The following is a 24,632-nucleotide window of genomic DNA, read 5'->3' as shown; positions in this document are numbered from 1 at the left end:
AGCCTAGTGGGTTTTTTTTTTTTTAAAGAAGTACCTATTCCCCTACTCACATTACAGTTTAGTGCTAAGTCTTGAACTCATTTAACTGAGGGATATCAGGAAAAAAAAAGCTAAATAACACTTAGGTTAAAATGTCAGACAGCAATTCATGGTGTGATTATTTTCCAATGATACATGGCTGAGTATATTCTCAGAAAAAGAACGATGATTCAAGTCTTGCTGTTTTGGTATGAGCAAGAACAGAAACTGCTACCAATTATAGTTTTCTTATACTGTTCTTCCTTGCCACAATTCTTTCCCTTTACTTGATGCTTTCTTCTCAAACAACTGCAGATAAACTGCATCTATGTAAGTATGGCACTAAGTCAAGCAAGATTTAAATACTATTTTCTCTGCTAAATTGGGCCTAACTTCACTTTTAAAATATGAATATCACTGATTTTAGGAAAAAATATTATATTACTTCTTTAGATATGAGAAATTATACACCAAATGCTATTCACCTTCATAACATCCTAAGAATGCTCAACATAGTATATCTCATATGTTCCCAAAAGTACTTTAGAAAAAAAATTCTAGTGTACTTTGTACCTTCTACAGTATTCCTTAATTTTGATCTTTTACTTTACATTTAAAATAATTTTCCTGAGTAGTTAATCTATAATTAAAAACTTTTACATTTTACCTTCATCCTTTGCACTCTCTGGAATACTTTGAAAATTAATAATTTCCTTACAAATACAACTTTAAAAATCTAATAAAAATTCTTTATCATGCAGTTTAATACAAGGAGAAAATGAGTAAAAGAAAGCCGTTAGTTTATGAACACTTCACAAATTCTGTAAGATGCACTATGACAAATGAACACACTCTTAAATGTTGAAGAATAGTATATGAAACTTTTATTTTGAATGTGATTTGGAGCCATATGTTCAAACTAAAGAATTACTTATAATTTACTGCTTGATAGAAATTAACATAAAAATATAAATTGTATTTCTAATTCAAACTGACAGAACTACTTTCTAAAGAAAAAAATCTCTGCTTTATGTTGTCATAATTTTTCTTATGGAACACTGGCAAAGAATGAGAAGTTATATTGGGCCACAAATGGTTAAAAGCGATCAATGCTGCTGGGTAGTTTGAATGAGATATACATACATAACTTAAAAACAAATATTAGGGTATCTTCTCTGGACAGTTAGCTTGCAGATGAAAAGAAGAAACCCAAATCCGCATACTGCAATAGCTGTCCTCTTCAAAATTCTACTATTCCATGTAGATACTTCTTCCATTAATGGTATATGAGTTGGATCATTTTCCCGTTCATTTTGCAACTAATATTTAGTATAGGGGGAAAAAAGAGTTAATGTACAATACACTGAAAATAAAAACATCTTTGATTTTAAAAACTACAATAATATTCTTGTTAACTCACTTGATTTAGGTGTCGACAACTCAAAAGCCCCAAGGAAGATTTAAAATGAACATATATGACTTAAAAGACAGTCTGTCTTTCACCAGAATCCCATTATTGTAAATTATTAGTTTTACATTAAAAATAAATGCTTTCATAGATTACCACATTTTAAAATGGTGTTTTTATGTCATGGGACAAAGTTCCTTTAATATTAGAGTTTCTATTTTACTTATAAAGAATGACAATTGATATTTACTTCCTTCTGTATTAAAATATCAATTCATGTCTCACAAAAAAGTGAACTCTTACAGCAAACCTACAACAGATGGAATTTAGCAAATATTTAGCATCAGATGCTAATGCTAGAAGTTTGCCATTTAATTTAAATATAATTGTAGTAACAAATGTCAACAAAAACTGAAGTGGTTCTTTTAGCACTTCTCAGCAATGAAAGTACATGACCCAGTCAGTTTTTAAATTCCCATAGATAGAAATTTCTTGCTAAAGAAGCTCTCCTTTCCTCCTCCCCAGTGTGTGTATGAGAGAGAGAGAGAGAAAGGGTTGCGGGGAGGGAGAGAGAAAAGAGAAGAAAGAGATGGTTGCTGGGGTGGAGCGGGAGCGAGAATAAGCAGAAACCCAAGATCCTTGAGAGATAAAAAGAATCAGGCACATTTATAGAGTGATATTTACTAGAAACATCCTGTGCTGGAATGGTGATACACTTTCAACATTAGCAGGAATAATCACTTCTAAATTCTACAGTGTAAATATTTAATTAAAAAAGCCTGACAAAATTAATTTTAAATTTATACCAGGAAAACGGACTTCAATGCCAATATCATTAAAACTGTATTCTTGGTCTAACTTCCAAATGGCTTCATTCAGCAACAGATTCCTTTTTGACACTGATGCTCCATTTACTGAATCCTGAGACAGTCACTCCTTTTATTAACCAATTACTCTTAGAATGACCCTTTCTGACAGGAGCCTGTCAGGGTGTTGGTTTGAAAGAGAGTGATGTGGTGTTAAAGTCTAGCCTTGACCTCTCCCACCCTCTCTCTGTTACCTCCATACACTTATCTGTGATAACACATATGTTTCTTTAAAAAAATCCCCTTCAGTTATTATTGGTAAACTCTGAAATAATATAAGCGTAACAGGCATGATAGCATATTCCCAAACGTGGAAGCCTTCATAATTCTGTAAATCAAATCTCATGATGGTTACTACTTGTGTAAGACTTATCTGGAAAAAACCAATCCACTAGCTTGCTCCAAAATGAAAACTTTCCGGCTCAAAGAACTGTATCTGCCATTATTATAGACCGATAAATGTGTTTTCAAGGCTAGTCCTTATACAGAAACATAAATTCTAGGTAGAGAAGATCACAGAAAAAAGGCCTTCTATTTAGCTTAAGATTAAAGATGAAAATTCTCTTTATAGGTAGGTATAATTAAAAAAAATATTATAGTACCTGATTGGATTGTTTATGCTTTAGAGTCAATCAGTCCCTATAACAAAGTTTCTTATTTTTATTCATTTAAAAAAAAAATCTGGTTCTAATTTTATCTCAATTCTCCACATTCCCCCATCTCCACCTCCATGTTTTTAGTTTGTTTTGTAGAAACGAAATTAGTAAACAGCGTTGCGGCAAATATGTCTTAGGAAATTTCCTACGCTAAACATTAAAGGTTGATGCTTTACAGGAAGTTATCTTTACACAAATCCTTCAAAATTTCTCATGGATCCCCATGAAATACACCATGTTAAGTAAAATTGATTTTGCTTTTCAATTCTTCTAAAGGAGATGGAGGTAGTGAAGATGAATGGTGCTATAATTTTTGGGTTGTCAGCAAGTTCAGGCTCTAATTAGATTGTGTAGCACAGGTGCCTTACAGGTAGGCACTCATGTTTGTTGAACCAATAATTGTCAGAGATAATACAATTTCTAAGATGCCTCTTTCTTTGGAAAGGAGTTATTTTCCACAAATTTTTCTGAAACATATTGCCCATTTACCCATTTAAAATTTGTTTTCCCAGCTATTATTTTGTGGGATTTGCTTCACAACTTATTTCTCACTTTAAGACTCTTTTGATTGAACATATGTTAATAGCTAGACTAACAACCTGGAAAATGTATTTAAAATTTATTTTCAGGAAAAGAACTTGCTTGATAAAATATTAATGAAAATATTAAATGAATTAAGGGTTGAAGCTATAAAATTTACAGTATAATCTCACTTTCAAATCAGGTATTTCACAAAGCTTAATAAACATCAAATTTATTTATTAAACAGACATGAAGAACTCAGAAGTAAGTTTTTTCTCAACTGAATGTTTTTCTTTATTCCTCACATTTTGTTATAGCCAATTTTCTAAAAGGGGAAAATCTACCTATCCTTAAATCCAGATATATACTTCTACAGGTGTATAAAAGCAGAACCAAAAAAGCCCATACTCTTTAAAAAACAGTTAAGTTATAAAAGATATTATAGAGTCTGGACAACAGAAGGAATATTTAACCTACAACCTTATCTCATTAACAGAGCTAATAAATATTTGATTTTGGTATTATTTCATATGTACATTTACATGTAAGTTATAACACACATACATAACTTCCTATCTTTAACAAGCCGATATCTGAGTTTGATTATTTTTTTCAACTGGCCGCATATTAACATAGGTATACCATAATTTATTAAATTATTCTCCTAGTATAGGACACTTATGGTACATATAATTTTGTAATACACTATTATCAAAAGATACAAATATTTTTATGGTCCTTGGCACATCTTGCCAAACTGTTCTTGAAAGGGGTTGTGGCAATAGTCTCACATGAGAATATAAGTTTGGTAAACTCTAATTAGAAACGGGTAGAGTAGTACACTTTTCCCTGCTAACTGAAAAGATGAAAATGACATATTCTTTTAGTAGGCACTTCTTTAATGACCAAAAAAGTATGTTTCCTTATTTCTTCTTTTGGAAACCATCCTTTTCCCACTTGTCTAAATGTTCTATTTGTTGCTCTTATCAGAATTGCTATATTGTCTACCATGTTTTGCTGTAAATCATTTCCCTTAGTTTTTTCCCCTTATTTAATATTAAATATATACCTTCTGAATTAAGTCTTTTAGTTTGTGGACCTCTTCACTCAAATCTTCAACATTACTGACGAGTTCTTCACAAACTGAAGTAAAATTCCGGGGAGAAGCCCATTCCAGTACTATCTGTTAATATTTTTAAAAGCTACATTTTAAAGAATGGAAACAACTTTTCACAACTTTATACAGACAAAAATTATACAACATTCTTAAACACTAAATTATATAAGTGAAAAGGATTTTTTGTTCAGGATATATCCTGACACCAAGAAATAAGCAATTTATACAATAATTGAATCAGCTTGCTGACTGCATTTCCTAAATACGTACATTCAACTTTTTATATGGAGATTAATATTAGCAATAATATTTATGGTGAACAAATAAATTCATGAAGTTTTTAAAATAACATTATTCCCATATTAGTGTTACATAAAAATCGCTAGAAAACAAGTGCATGTAAAAATGTTCACTACAAATAGCTAAAACCAAATCACAAAAAACTACACAATTAAGTTGCTTTTATAGGTCACTTACCCTTTCTCTTTTTAAAATTTCCTTCATTAAAAAATTTTATACTCATATAATTTTTTAATAACACTCAACACACTGTTTTGTTTCAACTTTCACTTGGGTCTCCTGTCACTTTATATTTTAAACAATTAAATCCCCTTTAAGAACAAATGGTAAATTCAATACATGGATTAGTTTATAATTTTTGGTGTTATTCTCTTTTTCTTGAGGGAAAGAATGCTAAATTTTTCAATTAATTGGTATATAAATGAGTAATATTAAACAAACTGACTTCTTTAGATCTTATGTGATTTTACAGAACAAATGATATAATTTTACCAGATCAGTACTGTTTATTGAATTATCATGAACTAATCTGGAATGTTCCTTAGCATTCATACTTTACTTAATAACTTTTGTAGAATACCTTGTGAGAATTTACAGGTAACTCAGTAATGATATTCTGTACAGCAGTTATTAAATGGCCACACTGTTTGTTTAATTTCAGAAGAAAGTTGAGGAATTCATCACCACTAAAGAAAAGAAACAAATAAACAGGAATCACTAATTAGAGCAATTTACTTCATTTTCCTGGGCTAGTTACTTAAAATCTAGTCATAAATTAATTAGATTCTTTAAAAAATATTTATGTAATAGCTATTAAGTATTAGGTACTGAAACAGGCATTGAATATCAAAGAAAAAACAAGTCCCCAGTCTTGAGGATCTTAAAGTTCAGGATGAGATGCAGACATATAATTATAGCATTGTATTCATAGGGATACATGAAGAAAGAAGACTGAAAAAACAATATTTGAGTACCTACTATGTGAAGACACTGCACTATTTTACATTTATTATTTCTTTTAATTTTTCGCAACAACCCCCGCAAGATAGATGTTGTTAACCATCATTTATAGTGGAGACATATAAAATTCAGAGAGAATATGGTGGAAATAGAGAATTAGAAATGCTTCACAGAGATAATTAGAAGTGCTTCACAGAGATAATATGTGAACTGAGCCTGCAGCTGAAGAATAAATTTGACAAGTGGGCAAGGAAGAGAAGAGATTCTGGATAAAGAGAATAGCAAGTGCAAAAGTACAAGGATAGGAGGTCACTAAGGTATAACTAAAGTACAAATTATGGAACATAGTGAGAAAAGGTTGGATATAACCATTTATTAAAGGAACTTTTATAACATACTAACGAATTGGATTTTATCTTTTTAATAATATAGTTACTACAGGATTTTGAACAAAAAAGTAGAAAATCAGAATATAAAAAATTAGAACATTATTTAAGAAGTGGTGTGGGTTAATGGAACACAAAAATGTTAAGTAGAGAGAATAATTAGGAGACTAATGGAAAAATTCATCCATGAGATGATGAAGAAAAGCTTAAACTAAGGATCTGGCAGTAACAGTCTCACTGGGGGAAGGATGAAGAGTGGTGGTTTAAGAAACCTTTAGGAGGAGAAATTGAAAAACATGGTGATGGATTGCACATGAAAGAAAAGAATGATTCTCAGATGTTTCTGGTTTCAGTGGAAGGTGGCGGCACTAGGCTGGGAATTGAATTTGCAGGCGGATGGTGCGGAAAGCAGTGACATACAGAGAAAACATTATGGCATAATAATTAAAAGCACAGACTCTTGAGTAAAGAGCCAACCTCAGTTTGGAATCAGCTTCCACATTTATTAGCTTTATGATCTTGGGCAAGCCTAATCTTGAGCCAAATGTTTATGTATCCCTAGAATGGAGACAACAGGACTATCAGGAGGACTGAAGGAGATGGACATAAAGTACCTAGCACTGTGTCTAGCACCCAGCTGGCGTTCAAGCAAACTTAATTACGATGACTGCAATCTGGATGAGACATGCAGGTGGCAACAATCAGTGAGCAGTAGAAAATGTAGGTCTTGCAGGGGTATTTATCCTGGGCTTCAAAGACTCATGAGGCTAGATATAATGCAGAGAGTCAATGAATCTTGCTGGGAAAAAATTACATTTTTATTTCACTTATCTCTAACCAAAATTCAGTCTTTCCTTTAATTGTGAACATAAGCACAAACCATAGTAGTATTAGAAATGTCTATGATTTTGTTAGAAATAGAGATCAAAACTATGGTCACGAAGACCACAGGACACACTGTGAAGACAGGAGAGTTGACAGGCGTGGAACAAAAAAGCCATTAAAGGAAAAGTATCCTGAGAAGTAGAAGAAAATCAGGAGTTAAGGGTTGTTATCAATGGCAATGAAGGGAATGGATTCAAAAAGGAAAAGATCAAACACATTAAATAAGTAAGATAAGTATGCTGATTTTGGCAATGAGGAGACACTGGTGTCTAGATTAGTTTCTGTGACAGAAGCCAATGTACAGCAGAAGCTACATAGGAACTTAACCAATAGAAAAGCTGGCTAAGGATATGAACAGGCAATTCAGAGAAAATGAAAAAATAAAATTTGAATGGATAATAAATGCAGGAATACAATATAATACATTCTAGCAGAATGACAAAAAATAAGTAGATCATTAATATCGGGAGTTGACCTTTCTGGAGAATCCTTTAACAATATCTACTAAAATAAAATTGCACTGAAAACTACTTCTATGGGACCAAAAGGTACTTTGGAGTCCAAACAGAAATTCTTATATAGAGAAGTTTTGACTACACACTATACAAAGTTTCTTTCATACTACTTCTAGAAGGAAAGGTTATAAGAAGTAAGCAAGGTCAGCCTCCAATAAAACTAATAGCAAACTTTTCTCTAAGATACATTACTAGCACATATATAGTATTTTCATTTAAGACAAGTCTTTTCTCTTAGCTATTAGGTTGAAAAATTAAGTTTTTAAAGAGCTTTATAAAATATAAACTTTATAAACACAATACATGATAATCAAGTCACTGACAGCAAAAAGTACCTGATAGTTGCTTTCAAAAAGAAACTGAAAATAAAAAAATTTAGGTAAATTCTTGTTCTATTTAGCAATAAAAATGGTATTTTTAAAAGCATTTTAATATATAATTCTTTATTCTATTTATGAATTTTACTCAGAAAAAAAAGAACTCAGAGTATAAGACATATTTCTCCCAAAGCAGCAGCAGTGAGTACTTGTATTAATTTTTGTTTCCATATACTATTTATATAAGCTACACTTATAACTTAGATTTTATTGCTCTTTAAATATTCAAATTTTACTTACTATCAGTAAAAAGAATAACCACTCAATGAGTAATTCATTAATGCCAAATATATGTATTTTTAATTTTATGAGCTCAAGAAAATTAAGATCCATTGAAATTGTCATTCAAAATATTAACTGATAGTAAGCATGTAATTCTAGATAGGTGATTTACAAATATTTAAGTGGAATATAAACATAAGCTCAAATAAGCAGATTATATTACTAGCAAAATTACAGTCTTAATAAATGAAAGGAAAACATACATCTTTCTTGTGTCATATGATTTCCAGGGCCACTGAACATGGATGGGCAAGTCGTACACGACAGCTTTATAGTGTATCATTCACATCATACACTGTGAATGGTGCCTCCCCACTAGACCTGTACAGTGAACAACCTACACAACTTTACATGTCAGCCCTGATAACTTTATACTTATTTAAAGAACTCAAAATAAGCAGCTATGACATAGGTATGGTAGACTATTATTTAATCAAATTATCATGTCTTTTCTACTGAGCTAAATACTATTAGGCCCTCCCTATCAAAGGATTATACTTCATGCCCCAAGGACATGAGACCTGATCATGTGACTTGCTTTGGCAAATAAAATATGATTGGAAATGACTGTGTAACTTTTGAACAGAAGCTTAAAGGGTCATTGACTGATCCTGCCATCTCTCTTTTCCCTTTGTCATGAGAACAGTATGTCCTGAATTGGGACTATTCCTCCAGCCTACTCTCAGAATAACAAGCAGAGTCACTGTAGCTGACCCATTATATAGGTGATCAAGAAATAAACTTGGTTGTTATAAGTGGCTGAGATTTAGAAGTTATTTGTTACTAGAGCATAACAAAGTTAAGCAAACTACAACAGACTGTATTTTTAAAAATTTAAGTATTAAGATAAATTTATACTTTAAATAAAGGTATTATAAATAAGGGTATTATGTGCTCATTGTAGAATATCTGAAAAAAATTAAAATCATCAACAATCCTATCACACAAAGATAAGGACTGGTACTATTTTCTGCCAGAATATTTTCTTACAATATACATTTTCTTCCAGTATTTTTCCTATGGATATATATTAATATAACTGACATTATGCTTCACATGCCATTTTATATTGTGCCTTTTATACTTGAGTATTTTCCTATGATATTAAGTTTCAAAATAATTTTAATGATGTAAAAAATAATTATATTGATGCAATGCAATGCAATCATTTCCCTGATGTTAAATATTTAGGGTTTCCAATTTTAGAACGTTTATAAATAACAGGTGTGAACAATATATTTTTATGTAAAATTTTATATGTATATAGATTTTTCTTTTTAGAGGAGGAACATTTTTCTTGATGGACATAATTCTGAGATGCTTTTGACACATTCAAGTGAATGTTAGGTAGCTGAAAGCTCAAAGAAAAGGCCTGGACAGAAATCTCTGAAAATTTCAAGACATGGATGAAGATTTATTATTTCTGTTCAAAATATCTCAAAGTAGTAATTAGACAGTTATTAACATTTTTAAATTGCATTCTTTAATTCTGCAAACATACTAAGACAGAAAAAAGTACATGCAGTGTGCATATGCATTCTTCTAACATATTATTTTAGAAAATTCTGACACATAGAAGAAAAGCATCTTAAAATAAATCAGTAGCTAAATTGTTGAAGTCACATCACAAGGAGATTATAATCAATCAGTTCAAGTTTTCCTGCTGTTAGTTTTCTTATGACTTAATGACTAATTTCTTCTTTAAAGAATGACTTTGAACAAATGGGAAGTAAAACCTTTTCCATAACACATGTAAACAAAGTCTGTGATTTAATAACGAGGTCAAATTCCTGGAATATATGTCTGCCAGTTTTATTTTTTAAAAAATTCAGCAGGTTTAATAAGTGACCCATTCAGGATTCTGCACATTCTTTAAGTCTGTTAAATCTCACAAAGTAAATTCATACAGGCAACTCTGCCACCATTCAAGTAAGTTATATTAAAAAATTTAATTTGCAAGTCAGTCATGCAGAACTTAGAATATTCCTTCATAGAAACAATGAAAAAAATGAAAGAAAATAAACAAATATATCCAAAAAGGTTTGCTGATTTTAAGTCCTCACAACCAAAATCCTTCACAATGCATTTAAATATTTAAGAGCTATAATGTTATTTTGAAACAGTGATGACGCATTATTTTGAATACAATTTTCCTATTATAAGGCAATATATTATGAAAATGGAGAAATAAGATGAATAGGGAATTTTACTATGGGAAATGTCTAATTTAAACTGGGCAATAAAGTTTTCAAGAAATCAGGATCATCTAAATTATCCACTGAAAGACTTTTCTAAATTCTTAAATGGTGTGGAAATCTATTGTTTGTGTGTTTAATGTTTATCATAGTTGGAATGTTAGTTTTTGATAGGCTATGATAATGATGATACTGTTGCACTTGTAATGTAAGGATTATATTTTGTAGGATGTTGTAACTCATTGACTCATTTATCCATTTACTCAATAAAATTTGTCTATATAGTTATGTCCCAGGCAATGGATGACATGACTAATACATACGCCAAACTCCTTGGGTCATCTTGATAACTTAGCCAAGTATGGGAACCACTAGTACAAATCATGGTTATCATCAATCCCCAATGTGTTTTAAAAGCACATTATATAGAAACCAAGTCTCCACTAACATGCATGGTACTTTTACCTTAGATACATAATCCTCATTTATAACATTATTTCTGGGGAAAAAATCAAACTGCAATTATGTTAAAATTAAAAAAGAGTACCTATATTGTCAGTGGAAAAACAAAATTATTGCCATACTCTTAAATCAGCTAAAAAAAAAAGAAAAATTAGAAAATAATACTAAGCTGGTATTAAAAGTAAAATTAGAGGAATCGTGAAGTAGAAAAATATTTGTGAGGATTTCTTACAGAGAACTTGCATGTACTTTTAATAGCTCTACAGGCAAAAAATTTTATTTGTCCTCTGTATAGGTATTATTCCTATTTTTAGTCCCTGTGATAATGGTTACTTTTTGACCCATATGAAACCAAAGGGAGGAGGGGAAGAGAGTTTCCTAAACATTGAAAGAAACACACAGGGCTGGATGCAGTGGCTCATGCCTGTAATCCTAGCACTCTGGGAGGCCAAGGTAGGAGGATTGCTTGAGGCCAGTTTGAGACCAGCCTGAGCAAGAGCAAGACCTTCTCTACAAAAAATAGAAAAATTAGCCAGGTGTGGTGGCGCACACCTGTAGTTCCAGCTACTCAGGAAGCTGAGGCAGGAGGATCACCTGAGCCCAGGAATTCAAGGTTGCAGTGAGCTATGATGAGGCCACTGTACTCCAGCCTGGGCAACAGAGTGAAACTCTTTCTCCAGTGAGGAAAAGAAAAGAACAGAACAGACAGAGGAGTTAAGAGAAACTTATATAAGCAAATGAGGGTAAGATGTAATTAAACTGACTAGGTGCTATGAGAGGCAAAGGGTGAGGGAAAACATATTTGGTGTACAAATCTCCAAAGGGGGAAAAAAACCAGTGTAAAAAAAAAAAAAAAGTCATAGGTTGGTTATCAGGTGGTGTTGCTAAGTGACGGAAGTACAAATTAACCCAGTTGGTGGAAAGAAAACAATTATGAGTTATTTAGGATGCTAAAATCTAGGTATTTTTACTATGGGGAATGTCTCTATATAAAAATATTTCTGAAAATTACTGAACAATCATATAATCTAAAAAGCAGAAGAGGCCTTACAGGTTTTCTATTTTATTCAATGTTTAAATTCCTTCCATTAACAAAAAACCCTTTAGCTGTAAGTATTATGTACAATGAAACTATTACCTTATTCATTTTCTGTACATTATATTTCTACTAATGCAGTCTAAGAGTGCTAGCTTTTCATGGCCAGTCGTGTGACACTTCTAACCTAAACTGAGTTAATATCCATAATCAACTAAAAGCCTTAGTGATTCTTCAGGTGTATTAAGTTAGGTCTCATCCATCCTATAGTAATTTAGTTAATCTTAGACTTTCCATTTATCCTTATTAAATTTAATCCTATTAAGTTTGGGGGGATTTGCTTCAACCTGTCAAAACCTTTAAAATCAATCTTGATTCTCTAGGTCTCCATTTAGCCACCAGTCACATATAGTTACTGAGCCCTTGAAATCACACAGAATATTTTCTCTGACCAAAATGGAATCAAAGTAGAAATGAATAAGAGAGAGACAACAGGAAAATCTCCAAACATGTGGAAATTAAACACCATATATTATCTATTATTTAGATAATCCATATGTCAAAAAGGAAGTCTCAAAGAAAATAAAATATACACTGAAGTGAATGAAAACGACCACATAACATATCAAAATTTGTGGAATGAGACCAGGCACTGTGGCTCATGCCTGTAATCCTAGCACTTTGGGAGGCTGAGACAGGAGGATCACTTGAGGCCAGGAGTTCAAGACCAGCCTAAGCAACATAGAGAGACCCCATGTCTACAAAAAATAGAAAAATTAGCCAGGCATTGGTGGTGCAGGCCTGTAGTCCCAGCTACTCTAGAGGCTGAGGCAGGAGAGCTGCTTGAGCCCCAGAATTTGAGCTGCAGTGAGCTGTGATTGCACCACTGCATTCTAGCCTGGGTGACAGAGTAAGACCCTGTCTCAAAAAAAAAAAAAAAAAAAAAAATTGTGAAATGCAACTAAAGCAGTGCTGAATGGGAGATATGAAATACTAAATGCTTATATAAGAAAAAATGTTGCAAATAATCTATACTTCTACCCCAAGAAGCTAGAGGAAGAAGATCAAAACAAATTCAAACCAAGTAGGAGGGAAACAATAGGATAACAGCAGCAATCAATGAAATTAAAAACAAAAATAATAGAGAAAAGTTACTAAAACAAAAACAGGGCAGGTTCTTTGGAAAGAAAATTGATAAACCTCTAGCAAGACTAACAGAGATAAAGAGAGGAGCCCAAAATCACTAATATCAGGAATGAAATGGGATATTACAACAGATCCCAAAGCCATCAAAAGGATAATAGGAAATACTAGAAACAACTTTATGCTTGCAAATTTGACTACTTAGAAAAAATGAACCAAATCCTTAAAACCACAAACTACCAAAATTCAGCCAACATAAAAGAGAGAAAACTTGAACAGTGTTATAACCATTAAAGAAATTGAATTTGTATTTTAAGAGTTCCTCCCTGAAAATCTCCAATGGTTTCACTGAAGAAAATCTACAAAATGTTTAAAGAATAATCAACATCAACTCTACACAATATCTTCCAGAAAATAAAAGAGAAGAGAACACTTCTCAACTCATTTTGTGAGGCCAGCATTTCCCTAATACCAAAATTAGACAAAGTAAAAAAAACCAACCTATGGTGTAATATCTCTCACGAACTTAGATACAAAAATCCTTAGCAAAATACTGGCAAGTCAAATCCAACAATACATAAAAAGAATAGTAAAACACAACCATATGAGATTAATCCCAGGTATGCAAGGCTGGTTCAGTAGTTAAAAATCAAACAATATAATCTACCATATCAACAGGCTAAATAAAAAAAGTCATATGATCATATCAATTGGCATAGGAAACACATTTGACAAAATTCAACAACCATCATGATAAAACTCTCATAAAAATAAGAATACAGCAGAATTTCCTCAATCTGATAAAGAGAATCTACAAAAACCTTATAGCTAACACCATAGTTAATAGTAAAAAGCTGAATGGTTTCCCTTTAATGTTGGGAACAAGGCAAGAATGTCCACTATCCACTACTATTATCCAACATAGTACTGGAAGTTCTGCCCACTGAATGAGGCAACAAACAAACAAAAAAACCCAAATAAAAGACATACACATTAGTCTATGTAGAAAAATCTCAAAGAATCTACAAAAAAAGCTCCTAGAACTAGTAAGTGAGCTCAGTAAGGTTGAAGGATACATGATCAAGACACAAAAATCAACTGTACATAAAACAAAAATTAAAAAATCAATACCACTGATAATTGCTCCAAAGAAAATAAAATACTTAGGTATAAATTTAACAAAATATGTATAAGATCTGTGTAATTAAAATTACAGAATACTGATGAAATAAAACAAAGAAAACCTAAAATTTTAGAGATATCTGAGCTTACGGATTAGTAGAATTAATACAGTTAAGATGTTAATTCTGTCTGAATTAATCAATAAGATTAATGGAATTACTATAAAAAAATCTTATCTTTATCTAAAATGTATATGAAAAGAAAAAGGACCTAAAATAGCCAAGACAATTTTGAAAAATAATAAAAGAAGAGGAATTAGACCTCATCAAAATAAGAAATTTTGCTCTGTGAAAGACCCCACTAAGAAAATGAAAAGAAAAATTATGGACAAGCAAAAAATATTTGCAAATCACATATCCAACAGAAGACTTGAATGAAGACAATGCCCACATTAATCCAGTAGAAAATGGGCAAAAGACATTGTTAGACATTTCAACAAACAGGATATACAGGTGGCCAATAAGACCTGAAAAACTGTTCAACATCATTAGCCATTAGGCAAATGCAAATAAAATTATAATAAGCTATCATGACATACCTATCAGAATGGCTTAAAAAAATAGTGCTAACACCAAATGCTGGTGATGATAGAGAGAAACTGGATCACTCACAGATTGTTAGTGGGAATATAAAACTGTGCTGCAATTCTGGAAAACAGTTGGGCAGTTTTAAAAAATACTAAATATGCAACTACCATATAGCCTAGCAATTGTCCTCTTAGAAATTTATCCTAGAGAAACGAAAACTTCTTTTCTAGCAGAATCTTGTAAATAAATGTTCATAGCAACTTTATTTGGAATAGCCAAAAACTAAAATCTACTCAAATGTTTTTCAATGGGTAAATGGTCAAACTATGGTATATACATACCATGGAATACTACTCAGCAATTAAAAGGAATGAACTACTGTATTGATACATACAACTCTGATGAACCTCAAGGAAATTAGGCTGACTGAAAGCAGGGAATGTCAAAAGGATACATACTTTATGATTCTATTTATACAACATTTATGAAATAACATCATTATGAAGATGGAGAACAAATTGGTTGGTAGGGGTTGGGATGGAGAGAGGGATGGATGTGGCTATAATGCAGTAGTATGAGGGAGTCTTGCAGTAAAGGTATGTTAAGTACATTGATAGTGGTTGTGGTTACATGAAGCTACACATGTGATAAAATTGCACAAAGTTATATATACATACACACAAGTGAGTACATGTATAACTGGTGAAAAATTAATAAGCTCAGTGGATTAGACCAATGTCAACCTTCTGGTTTTGATAGTTATGCAGGATATTAACACTGAACCTAGGTGAAGGGTGCATGGGACCACCCTGTATATTGCTTTGAAATAGTATATATATCTATAATTATTTCAAAATAAAAAGTTAAAAAAATCATGTACAGCTCTATAATAGATTAATAAAATCAAATATTATTTTCAAAATAGATTTTAGGTTATTAATAATCAGTGTTTGACAAGTTTATAATACTAGATGTTAACTTTATATATTGATAACATAATTTCTCATTCTGTTAGGCTAAAAATAGAGCTGAGCTTCATGAGAAATGCTTTCTTATTGTCCCAAGCAAAAATATTACTACTTTGAATTTTTAATTTACATGATTTAGAGAGTAAAAGTATGTATACTATGAAAAGCATGGGATCTCTTATATAATTCAATCTAGCAAGGTGCAATGAAAAAATAAAACAAAAATGTTTCTATGTGAGTTAACAAGAAGATGTATTGCTTTGCTTCTTGGTAAAATGACTTTATAGAAATTGACTTTATAAAGGGCATCGCATTTTAGAACTCAGTATATTCCAAAATCCATTTCTCTGGAAAAATGATGGTATCAAGTAAAATGACTCAGACATTAACAAATTAAACTAAAAAAGCCTACTTGGTTCTAGACAATATTAATGTAAACCAGTAAGTTATTACCTGATTTCCAACTTTGCCACTTCTGGTAACTCTCCAAATTTTATTTCTTCTACCTCTAGTTCTTTAAGAGCAGACAGAATTTTCTCCTGATCTTTACTGGTAATTCCATTCTAAGTAGAAATAATTTTAAAGTGCAGTGAGGTAGTTATGCTAAAATAATTTAATATTCAAAATTGCTAAAGATGTTTTCTACTTGATGACTTCACATCTTGAAAAAATAGATACATATTGGAAAAACAACAAATATACTAAAGAATATATGGTTTGCTTGTAACTGTGATTGACAAGGTTAGTTACATCATTAAAATATTTAGATACATGGGGACTATAGTCAATTTTTTTGTAGCATATAACAATTGTGATAGATTCTCAAAACAAATGACTAGATTTTAATTATAATCTTTCAAAAAACACAATAAAACAATTATCCTTCAAGATACTATTTCAAATATTATCAGCAATAAGTGAGAATTAAGCCCTCTTTTTGTCTGTATTCTACCTTTAGTATTAAACTAAATTTTCTATTTTAGATTTAGTTAAGTAGTATGCATATTTCGATTTTTAGTGATACTAAACATTTCATGTTTCCAACTGAAACTTGTGTTTGTGCATCAAGATCATTGCTTTTTAAGTATCCTATTTATCGAAATCGAAGTATCTCTAATACTTGCCACAGCTATTGGTTACTTAATACTAGATGGCAAAATAATAGGTCTTAATGGTTTTGAGAACCAAGCAAAAGGCAGTATTTGGAAGACACATGTTCATACCTATATTTCTAAGTAGCTTGTTTTACAAATCTATTTCACATTTGGAAATAAAGCACCAGTTTTAGTTGAGATGTCATGACAATCTGAAGAAAAAACCCACAACTTTAAGTCTTTAAATGTTCTTAAAGTAATTTAATACTGTAACACAAGATTTTAGATATGGCTATCCACAGTCCTAGATAGTCAAGAAGTTAACAAAAGATTAATCACAGTCTGTAGCCCTAGGATTTTAAAAATAGAAAATAAAACTATCCACAATTTAGAAAACATCAAAGATTATATCTGGAGTTTTTGAACTTGATACTAACCTTTGTAAATTCATCTTTCCTCATGGTCAAAAGGTGTCTTAAAGTTATATCCTTTTCCTGTAGAAAAGGGAAAAAATGCTACCTTTCCACATAAATAAAATAGAAGGGGACGTAGACAAGTGTACATAAGTTAGTCAGTTATATGCTCCACTCCTAACAACTTCCAACTTTCTAAAGGGAATAGCATATGTACATACAGAACTATACTATTGAGTAGATAGTAGTGAGTATCATAATACCTATATTCACCTAAAAAAGTACAAACATAGCTAGTTTTCCAGATTCAAAGAAAATAATTACCATTCATATTTGTATACATAAAAAGAAAAGAAGTTCTATAAAATCTGACAGAAATGTTTTATGAATATTTTATATGTCTGACTATATCACATTAAACCACCAATAACATGTATTTTTACTCACAATTTCTCCTAATAGAAATTTCAGGATTGTACAATGAAACCCAACTCTGAAATATTTGAACAGAATGTGCATACTCCTAAGGGGTGTCTGTCTTAAATAATGCTTTATCGCTTCAGTATCCCCACTTAGCTGATAATAATTGTCATCTACTCAAATCCAGTAATGTATGCTTAAAGCACTTAGTGCTTGGCATATGATCTAATTTAACCTGCATGACAACCCTACAGTAGGTATTATTATCCGTATGGACAAAAAAGAGATATTTAACTAACATATTTCAGTGAATAAACATTACAGCAAGAATCTGATACCAGGTGTGTTTGGTTTAAAATCATACTTCCTCTAATATTCTAGCAGGAAGATCAGCAACTGAAAAAACAAACTAAGGGCTTAGGTGTACAGAGGCATTAGGCAGTGGGTAAAAGCTGTTTAATCTAGCCGGATTCTAATTTATGTAAATTTCTAGAATAATGAAATTTTTGAAATGCTTATTGCAAGTTTAAAATGGGATATTCTACAAATTATAGAAAAAAGCGAATTGGCACTCATTCATAGGTATGTTTATGAATTAATAGTTAATGTTATATTAGTCAACAAATAAACATTTATACATAACTCACTGGAGGTTATATAAAATCATACCTTTAATAAATCTGTCATATGTTCAAGTCCAAGACCATGTAAGAATATTTCCAGATCGCCAAATGCTGTATATGAACTATACACATTTATAGCAATGTTAAATTTCAGAACAGACTATAAATGCACAAACAATGAACATATATTTATATTTCAGAGACAGAATGAGAATAAAATTGAGTAAGAACGAATCCATGTAGAATATATTTGCAATTTCACACCAGTCCTATGCTATATCAAAGGAATGAGCAAGGTTTCTTGAGTGAAGATATAGAAAGAAAATAGTGATGGTAAAATGTAGCTCATCTTTCCTAAGAATGAAACTATTTGCCAATATGTATTCCTAGTGAAATCTCTGTACATAAAAATCTCTTTAATTGCATTAAGTAAAAATTAAATAACAAGCTTAAATGGGGTAAGTAGAGAATGGTTTTTGGCATGTACTGAACACTGTTCAGGGAAAAAATGTATAAATAATTTTAGCTTGTAAAATTAGAAATGTGCTAAAAAGAATTAGAAACTAAGGTACAGTACTGTTTGAATACTAACATAAATATAATCTTAGAACCTTTTAAAAATAAATTTTATTGTTGATATTTTACCTAAAGTTTACATGTAAAGTCAAAGTTATCATTAGTGTTAGTACATACAAATAAATAAAAATTTTCTAAAATTCTGAAGAACACTCAAAATCCAGACATTTCTAAATGACATTTTGAAATGCCTGTAACAGTTTAAAATATGACATATTTTAAATAAGTCACCATATTTGCTACAAGTAATAAAAAATGCACTATTTTTACTTATTTATAGGTATTCTGTTAAACTAAAACATGTTATGTTACCTAAATATGTGATCCTTTTCTTTATCAGAATCTGTTGTCAATAGTTTACAAATGGTCTCTTCCTTAGTTAGCTGTTTAAGATTTCCTTCCAATGGATTTAAAGTCAAAGAAAGAAAATTGAAGATCTGAAAAAAATTCATAAATCATTCAAATATAGTTAACATTATATACTATCACACTTAAAAGAAACTGAACATATGACTATTTTATATCTAGAAAGGACATTTTAGCAAGGGGAGAGGGACAGTATTTTCACAATTTACTACCCTGAGAACAACTTTTAAAAAAATTAATATATCATAGCTGTACATTTTGGGGATACATGTGATATTTTGATGCATGTGTACGAGTAATGAACAAATCAGGGTAATTGGGATAACAAATAAATGCTTCCTTGTCCTGAAACAATAATCAGAAAAGCAAAAAGAAATACATCTAATTCAAAATAGTCAAAATTAAAGGAAGACAGTAATTATTATAATAATATTTTTGGTAAGATATAAAACAAAACTAAAAATTCCATTTTGATAAACGACTCAGATTAAGTACTAAGGTATTTTACATACATTGCTAAGTGGAAAGGAAGTAATAAGCATGACTAAATGTATACAAATTTCAACTGCACATCTTAAAGAGTCTGGAAAATCCTTAGTTTTCAAATCTAACAAAGTCAAGTCAATGTCACATAATCAGCTAAAATACAAGATCAAATCTTATCTGAAGAAATGATTTACAACTCAAAATAACTTTTGATGTTCATAAACGTCTCATGTCAAATTTAGTGACATCTATTCTAAATTTAATAATGCTATAAATTTTCAAAGCTTAGAAAGAACGGTAAATTTGTTTTTGAAGTTTTACAGGGCTTTAGTGATTAGCATTCACTCTAGAATAATTTTGGAAATATTAAAATAATATTTGGAAAATGATAAGTATGTTTATCAGATTGCTTAAAAAATTAGAGGAAGTTACTTTACATGCAGTAAAAGTGGCATGGTTTGATGATTATATGATGGAATCTTTGAAATTACACATGCTTTAAAATTCAGAAACTTGGTGTAACAAACTCTTGAACTAAATCATTTAGTTTTACTATTGTACTATATGATCCTTGCTTAGAAATTACAGACTTTCTGGCTAAAGCTTTAATGTTCAGTCCAAAAGTTTGTATCAATACAGTAATTTAGTATATGTAATAATTTATTATTGAGCTTAACATCTAAATGACAGTAGATCATATTCCCAAGTATATTATCACTTTATCATATACCTACCTTGTCACATGTATAGGAGTAAATGTTGTTTAAAGGATTTAATTTTTAGATTGTCTAATATCTATTAATTAAAATTATAAAATGATGTTTTACATACATGTTCACATTTTGACATTTTACAAGCTTTTTCAATACAGCAATTAATTTTTAAAATTCTAGACCAGTTTGAAATGTTTAAATAGTCTACTATAATTTTAATCTTAGGACTAGAACAAGATTTTATTACCCTTATATATAGCTTTTAAATTACCACATTATAAGTACCTTTTGTTTAATAGAAGATGAATACTCTAGCAAAAGTTTTTATTACCTGGCTGGAAGAAAAATGCATATTTAAACATTTAAATTAGCCAGATACATTACAATTACACTTGTAAATTATAAAAAAAAATACAAAAGTTCTACAAATGATAATGTGACATGTTACAGAAAAATTAGTTCAATATATAGAAGCATACCTCAAGATGTTTATTTCTTTTTGCAATTTCACTTGGTATCTTTCCATCTTTTGTTTGTAGCATTTTATTAGCTCCAAGTTCAAGCAACTTCAAAACTACATTTTTATGACCCTGACGTGCTGCCCATGTTAAAGCCTGTAAGTGGGGGGAAAAAGAAGATTGTTTAAAGAAAAGGAATATATATGAGACAGATACAAAAAGTTTTCAATAGTATTTATGGCACAATAAAAAAAGAGAACATGGTTAATTAATGGAATGATGCAATCTCTTCTTTCACAAGGTAATGTAAACATATTTCTAAAGTTGTAATTGCAAAGCAGACTGCAATGCTCACTGATTTTATAAATCCAAACAATGTTTTTATACAGTTACTGATGTTATGGAAGAAAATGATTTATCTGCTAATCACTGAAGTGTTTTCAATTCAAAAAAGAACTCCCATGTATATTTTAGAGTCCAGGCTTTGTTGTCTGTTACTTGTTTTGTCAGGAAGGAGGACTAAGAGTCAGTTCATTCCTTTATTTCTATTTCAGCTATTGCTTTTTTTAAAACCAAACAGTAATTACATCCCAGTCCATCTGTAATTATTATTTCTTAAAATTCTTTTTGTAGATTACTGATAAAAACAAAATATTGATGTCATGGAACTAAAAAGGAACATTGTATAAGTGTTTCTCACGGTATAACCATTCTCATCCTGGGTATTGACTTCTGCTCCATGACCAACAAGGAGAGCAACAACCTGAGGGTGACCATCTCGAGCAGCATACATGATTGGAGTCATAAGTCTCCTAAGCAGGAGGAAGAAAAGAAACATTTGTGTTAATGCTGCTATTAACAACTACTCAATTTCATTAATTTAACCACACATAATACCATTAAGTACTTCTTTGAAAACAAAAAGAAATGAAAGCTTTTAATAAAGCAGGTGATTTAAAAATCCAATCTTCTGGTAAATAAGTAGATGTGAAAGAGATAACACTTTTAAAGTATTGAATGCTTACACAGCACCCTCTAGTGAAAAAAGGTATCTTCAAAATCACTAAGTGAGCCACACCGTTGTAATACAAAGTTTCACAAATGTACACATTCATCTAGAAAATTATCAGAGTACCCACAATATGCTTATGCTGGGAATATAGTGATGAATGACACAAATAAGATCCCTGCCAGCACAAGATTTGCTCATACTAAATGCTTATTACATTTTATTTTACAGATTGCTGAAATAAAAATATAAATTTAAATCAGGGGTCATTAAATTACAGAGGGCAAAGAGTAAAGGGCAAAAGAGTAAATATTTTAGGTTCTGTGGTACATACAGAGATTTGTCACAATCACTCAACTCTGCTGTTGCAGCTTGAAAGTAGTCATAGACAATACTTAAACAAATGAGCACGGCTGTGTTCCAATAAAACTTGAGAGGTCTGTCAACCTCTGGATTTGAGTATCAGCTGTGGAGTCAGTCTGCTTAGGTTCAGCTCTAGCCTTCAACATTTACTGGCTGTGTAACCAACCTCAGATAAGTTTCTTAAACTCTCACTGCCTCAGTTTCTATAATTTTAATATGGACATTAAAATGGTTCCTACATTTGTGGCACTTATTTGTGATATTATCATAATCTGTGATAAGATAAAAATGTTCAGTAATAAGAAGAATACCAGGCACAGAGTAAATACTGTTATTATTAGCTATTTTTATTAACTGTATCTTGTTTTCTTTTCTTGCAAAAACAGAGTGCTTATAACAAGCATCTTGCCTTATTCCTGACAGTAATAGAAATACTGCTACTGTTTCTCCATTAAACATATTTGGTTAGGCTTCAGATAGTATATATATTTATGAAGTTAAGGAACTACTCATTTAATCAAATTTTACTAAGGTTATAAACATCAGAAATAGATCTTAACTTTTATAAAATGCCCTTCTGGAATTTATTATAATGATAACTATCTTTTTAAAAAAATCCCTTGACCTATTTATGAAATTGTTTCCCTAATATTGAATATTTTTCCATAGTGATATGAATCCCATTTGATCATGGTATATTATTCATTTAATATTTCCTAAAAACATGAAATTTGCTGACATTTCATTAAGAATTTAGGATTTTTGTATGTATGTTCATAACCGAGATTGATTTATAAGGCTTTTTGGAATGGATCATTTTTAACTGGATGAAATCAGTGTTGTACATCCTTTATAAAAAAAGAATTAAAAGGATTCTTTTTTTTCTTTGTATTTAGACAGTATTAATATAATCTATTCCTTGGAAGTTTAAGAAAAGTAATCTGTTAAACTCTGAGCCTAACACTTCTTTTGGAAGTCAGCTTTCTGATGATTTTTCTCAAAAGATACCTAAAAGTCACAACATAAAAAAATTTTAAAGCATAAACAAAAATAAACTAGAAATAGCATTTGTAGGCAGACGCAGTGTGGCTCATGCCTGTAATCCCAGCACTTTGGGAGACCGAGGTGGGAGGATCGTTTGAGGTCAGGAGTTTGAGACCAGTCTGGGCAACATAGTGAGACCCCTGTCTCCACAAAAAAATTTTAAAAAAAGGAGAAAATAAATATCATCTTCAATACATATAACAATTATAAAAACTAAAAGATCCAATATACAAAAAGTATATATAAATCAGCAAGAAACACGTGAACCACCAAATAGAAAAATTGCAAAGGACACAGGCAGTTAATATACAAAGAAATGTAAAGGACTAACAAAAATATGGGAAACTAATCAAATAAACATTATTGAAAAGTATGCAAAGTAAAATGAGGCATCATTATTTACAAATCAGATTGGAAAACTAAGAACATAAAAAAATATCTAGTGCCGTCACTATGTACCTCTTCTCAAATACTGTTGGTGGTAATATAAATTTATTCAACTTTTTCAGGAGAAAAAGTTGGCATGACCTATCACAATCCTAAATATATATATATACCTTTGTTTTGTCCAATCCACTTTAGGAATGTGTTCTATAGAAAATCTACTCAAATTGCCAAAGATGTTCATTATAGTATTTTTTGTAATACTAAAAATTTGGGAACAATCCAAATGTTCTTCAATAAAATACTGGGTTAAGTAATGATATCACATCCATACAGTGGAATATTATATAGCCATTATAAAGAGAGAAATATATCTATACAAACTGGCTGGTACAGTGTCCATAAAACACAGTTAAGTTAAAAAGAAGTCAATTGCAGTACAATATAAACCCCATTTAAAAACAAAGAAAAACAAAAGCCCAAACATATGGAAGAAACCCTGCAAGAATATGTAACAACGTGCTATAGAGTATGGAAAATGGAAGACTTTTTACTTTCTAAGTTACATAATTTTTCAAAATTTTAACAGAAACCTTTTATAATCAGAATTTTAAATAAAAATGAAATGTGAAAATTCTATCTTGAGGTACAATGGAACCAATGTTCTTTAAATTCAAGCAAATCTACTTGTTATTTTCAATTCTGAATACATAGCCCACAGCTTTGGCAAGAGCCAAATGGCCTTAACTGGACCTTATGGTTCTAATTCATCCTCAACCTGATGTCAGAATAAGTTTTATAAAGTACTATTATGTTCATTCTTCTCCTTAAATTGTTCAACAGCTTTCAGGATGAAATTCATACTTTTTCTTATGGAT

At 30.8% G+C, this 24,632-nt stretch overlaps 1 protein-coding gene across 1 annotated transcript in view; it reads right to left on the bottom strand.

Annotated features, from left to right (window-relative positions):
* Positions 1–816: 816 nt before the first annotated feature.
* ASZ1 (ankyrin repeat, SAM and basic leucine zipper domain containing 1) overlaps positions 817–24,632 on the bottom strand; it is a 39,554-nt gene continuing 15,738 nt past the window's right edge. The window contains exons 5-13 of the mRNA XM_045564088.1: positions 21,655–21,766; positions 20,976–21,110; positions 19,244–19,368; positions 18,402–18,477; positions 17,337–17,393; positions 16,259–16,368; positions 5,468–5,573; positions 4,540–4,653; positions 817–1,337 (exon numbers count right to left, since the gene is read on the bottom strand). Coding sequence (XP_045420044.1) covers positions 1,167–1,337; positions 4,540–4,653; positions 5,468–5,573; positions 16,259–16,368; positions 17,337–17,393; positions 18,402–18,477; positions 19,244–19,368; positions 20,976–21,110; positions 21,655–21,766 — 1,006 coding nt within the window. The 3' untranslated portion in view covers positions 817–1,166. The remainder of the gene's footprint in view (positions 1,338–4,539; positions 4,654–5,467; positions 5,574–16,258; positions 16,369–17,336; positions 17,394–18,401; positions 18,478–19,243; positions 19,369–20,975; positions 21,111–21,654; positions 21,767–24,632) is intronic.

This window comes from Lemur catta, chromosome 11 (genome assembly GCF_020740605.2).
Source record: "Lemur catta isolate mLemCat1 chromosome 11, mLemCat1.pri, whole genome shotgun sequence".
NCBI lineage: Eukaryota > Metazoa > Chordata > Mammalia > Primates > Lemuridae > Lemur > Lemur catta.
Note: the sequence above shows the minus strand (reverse complement) of the source record. Positions and strands in the feature narration are given on the sequence as shown.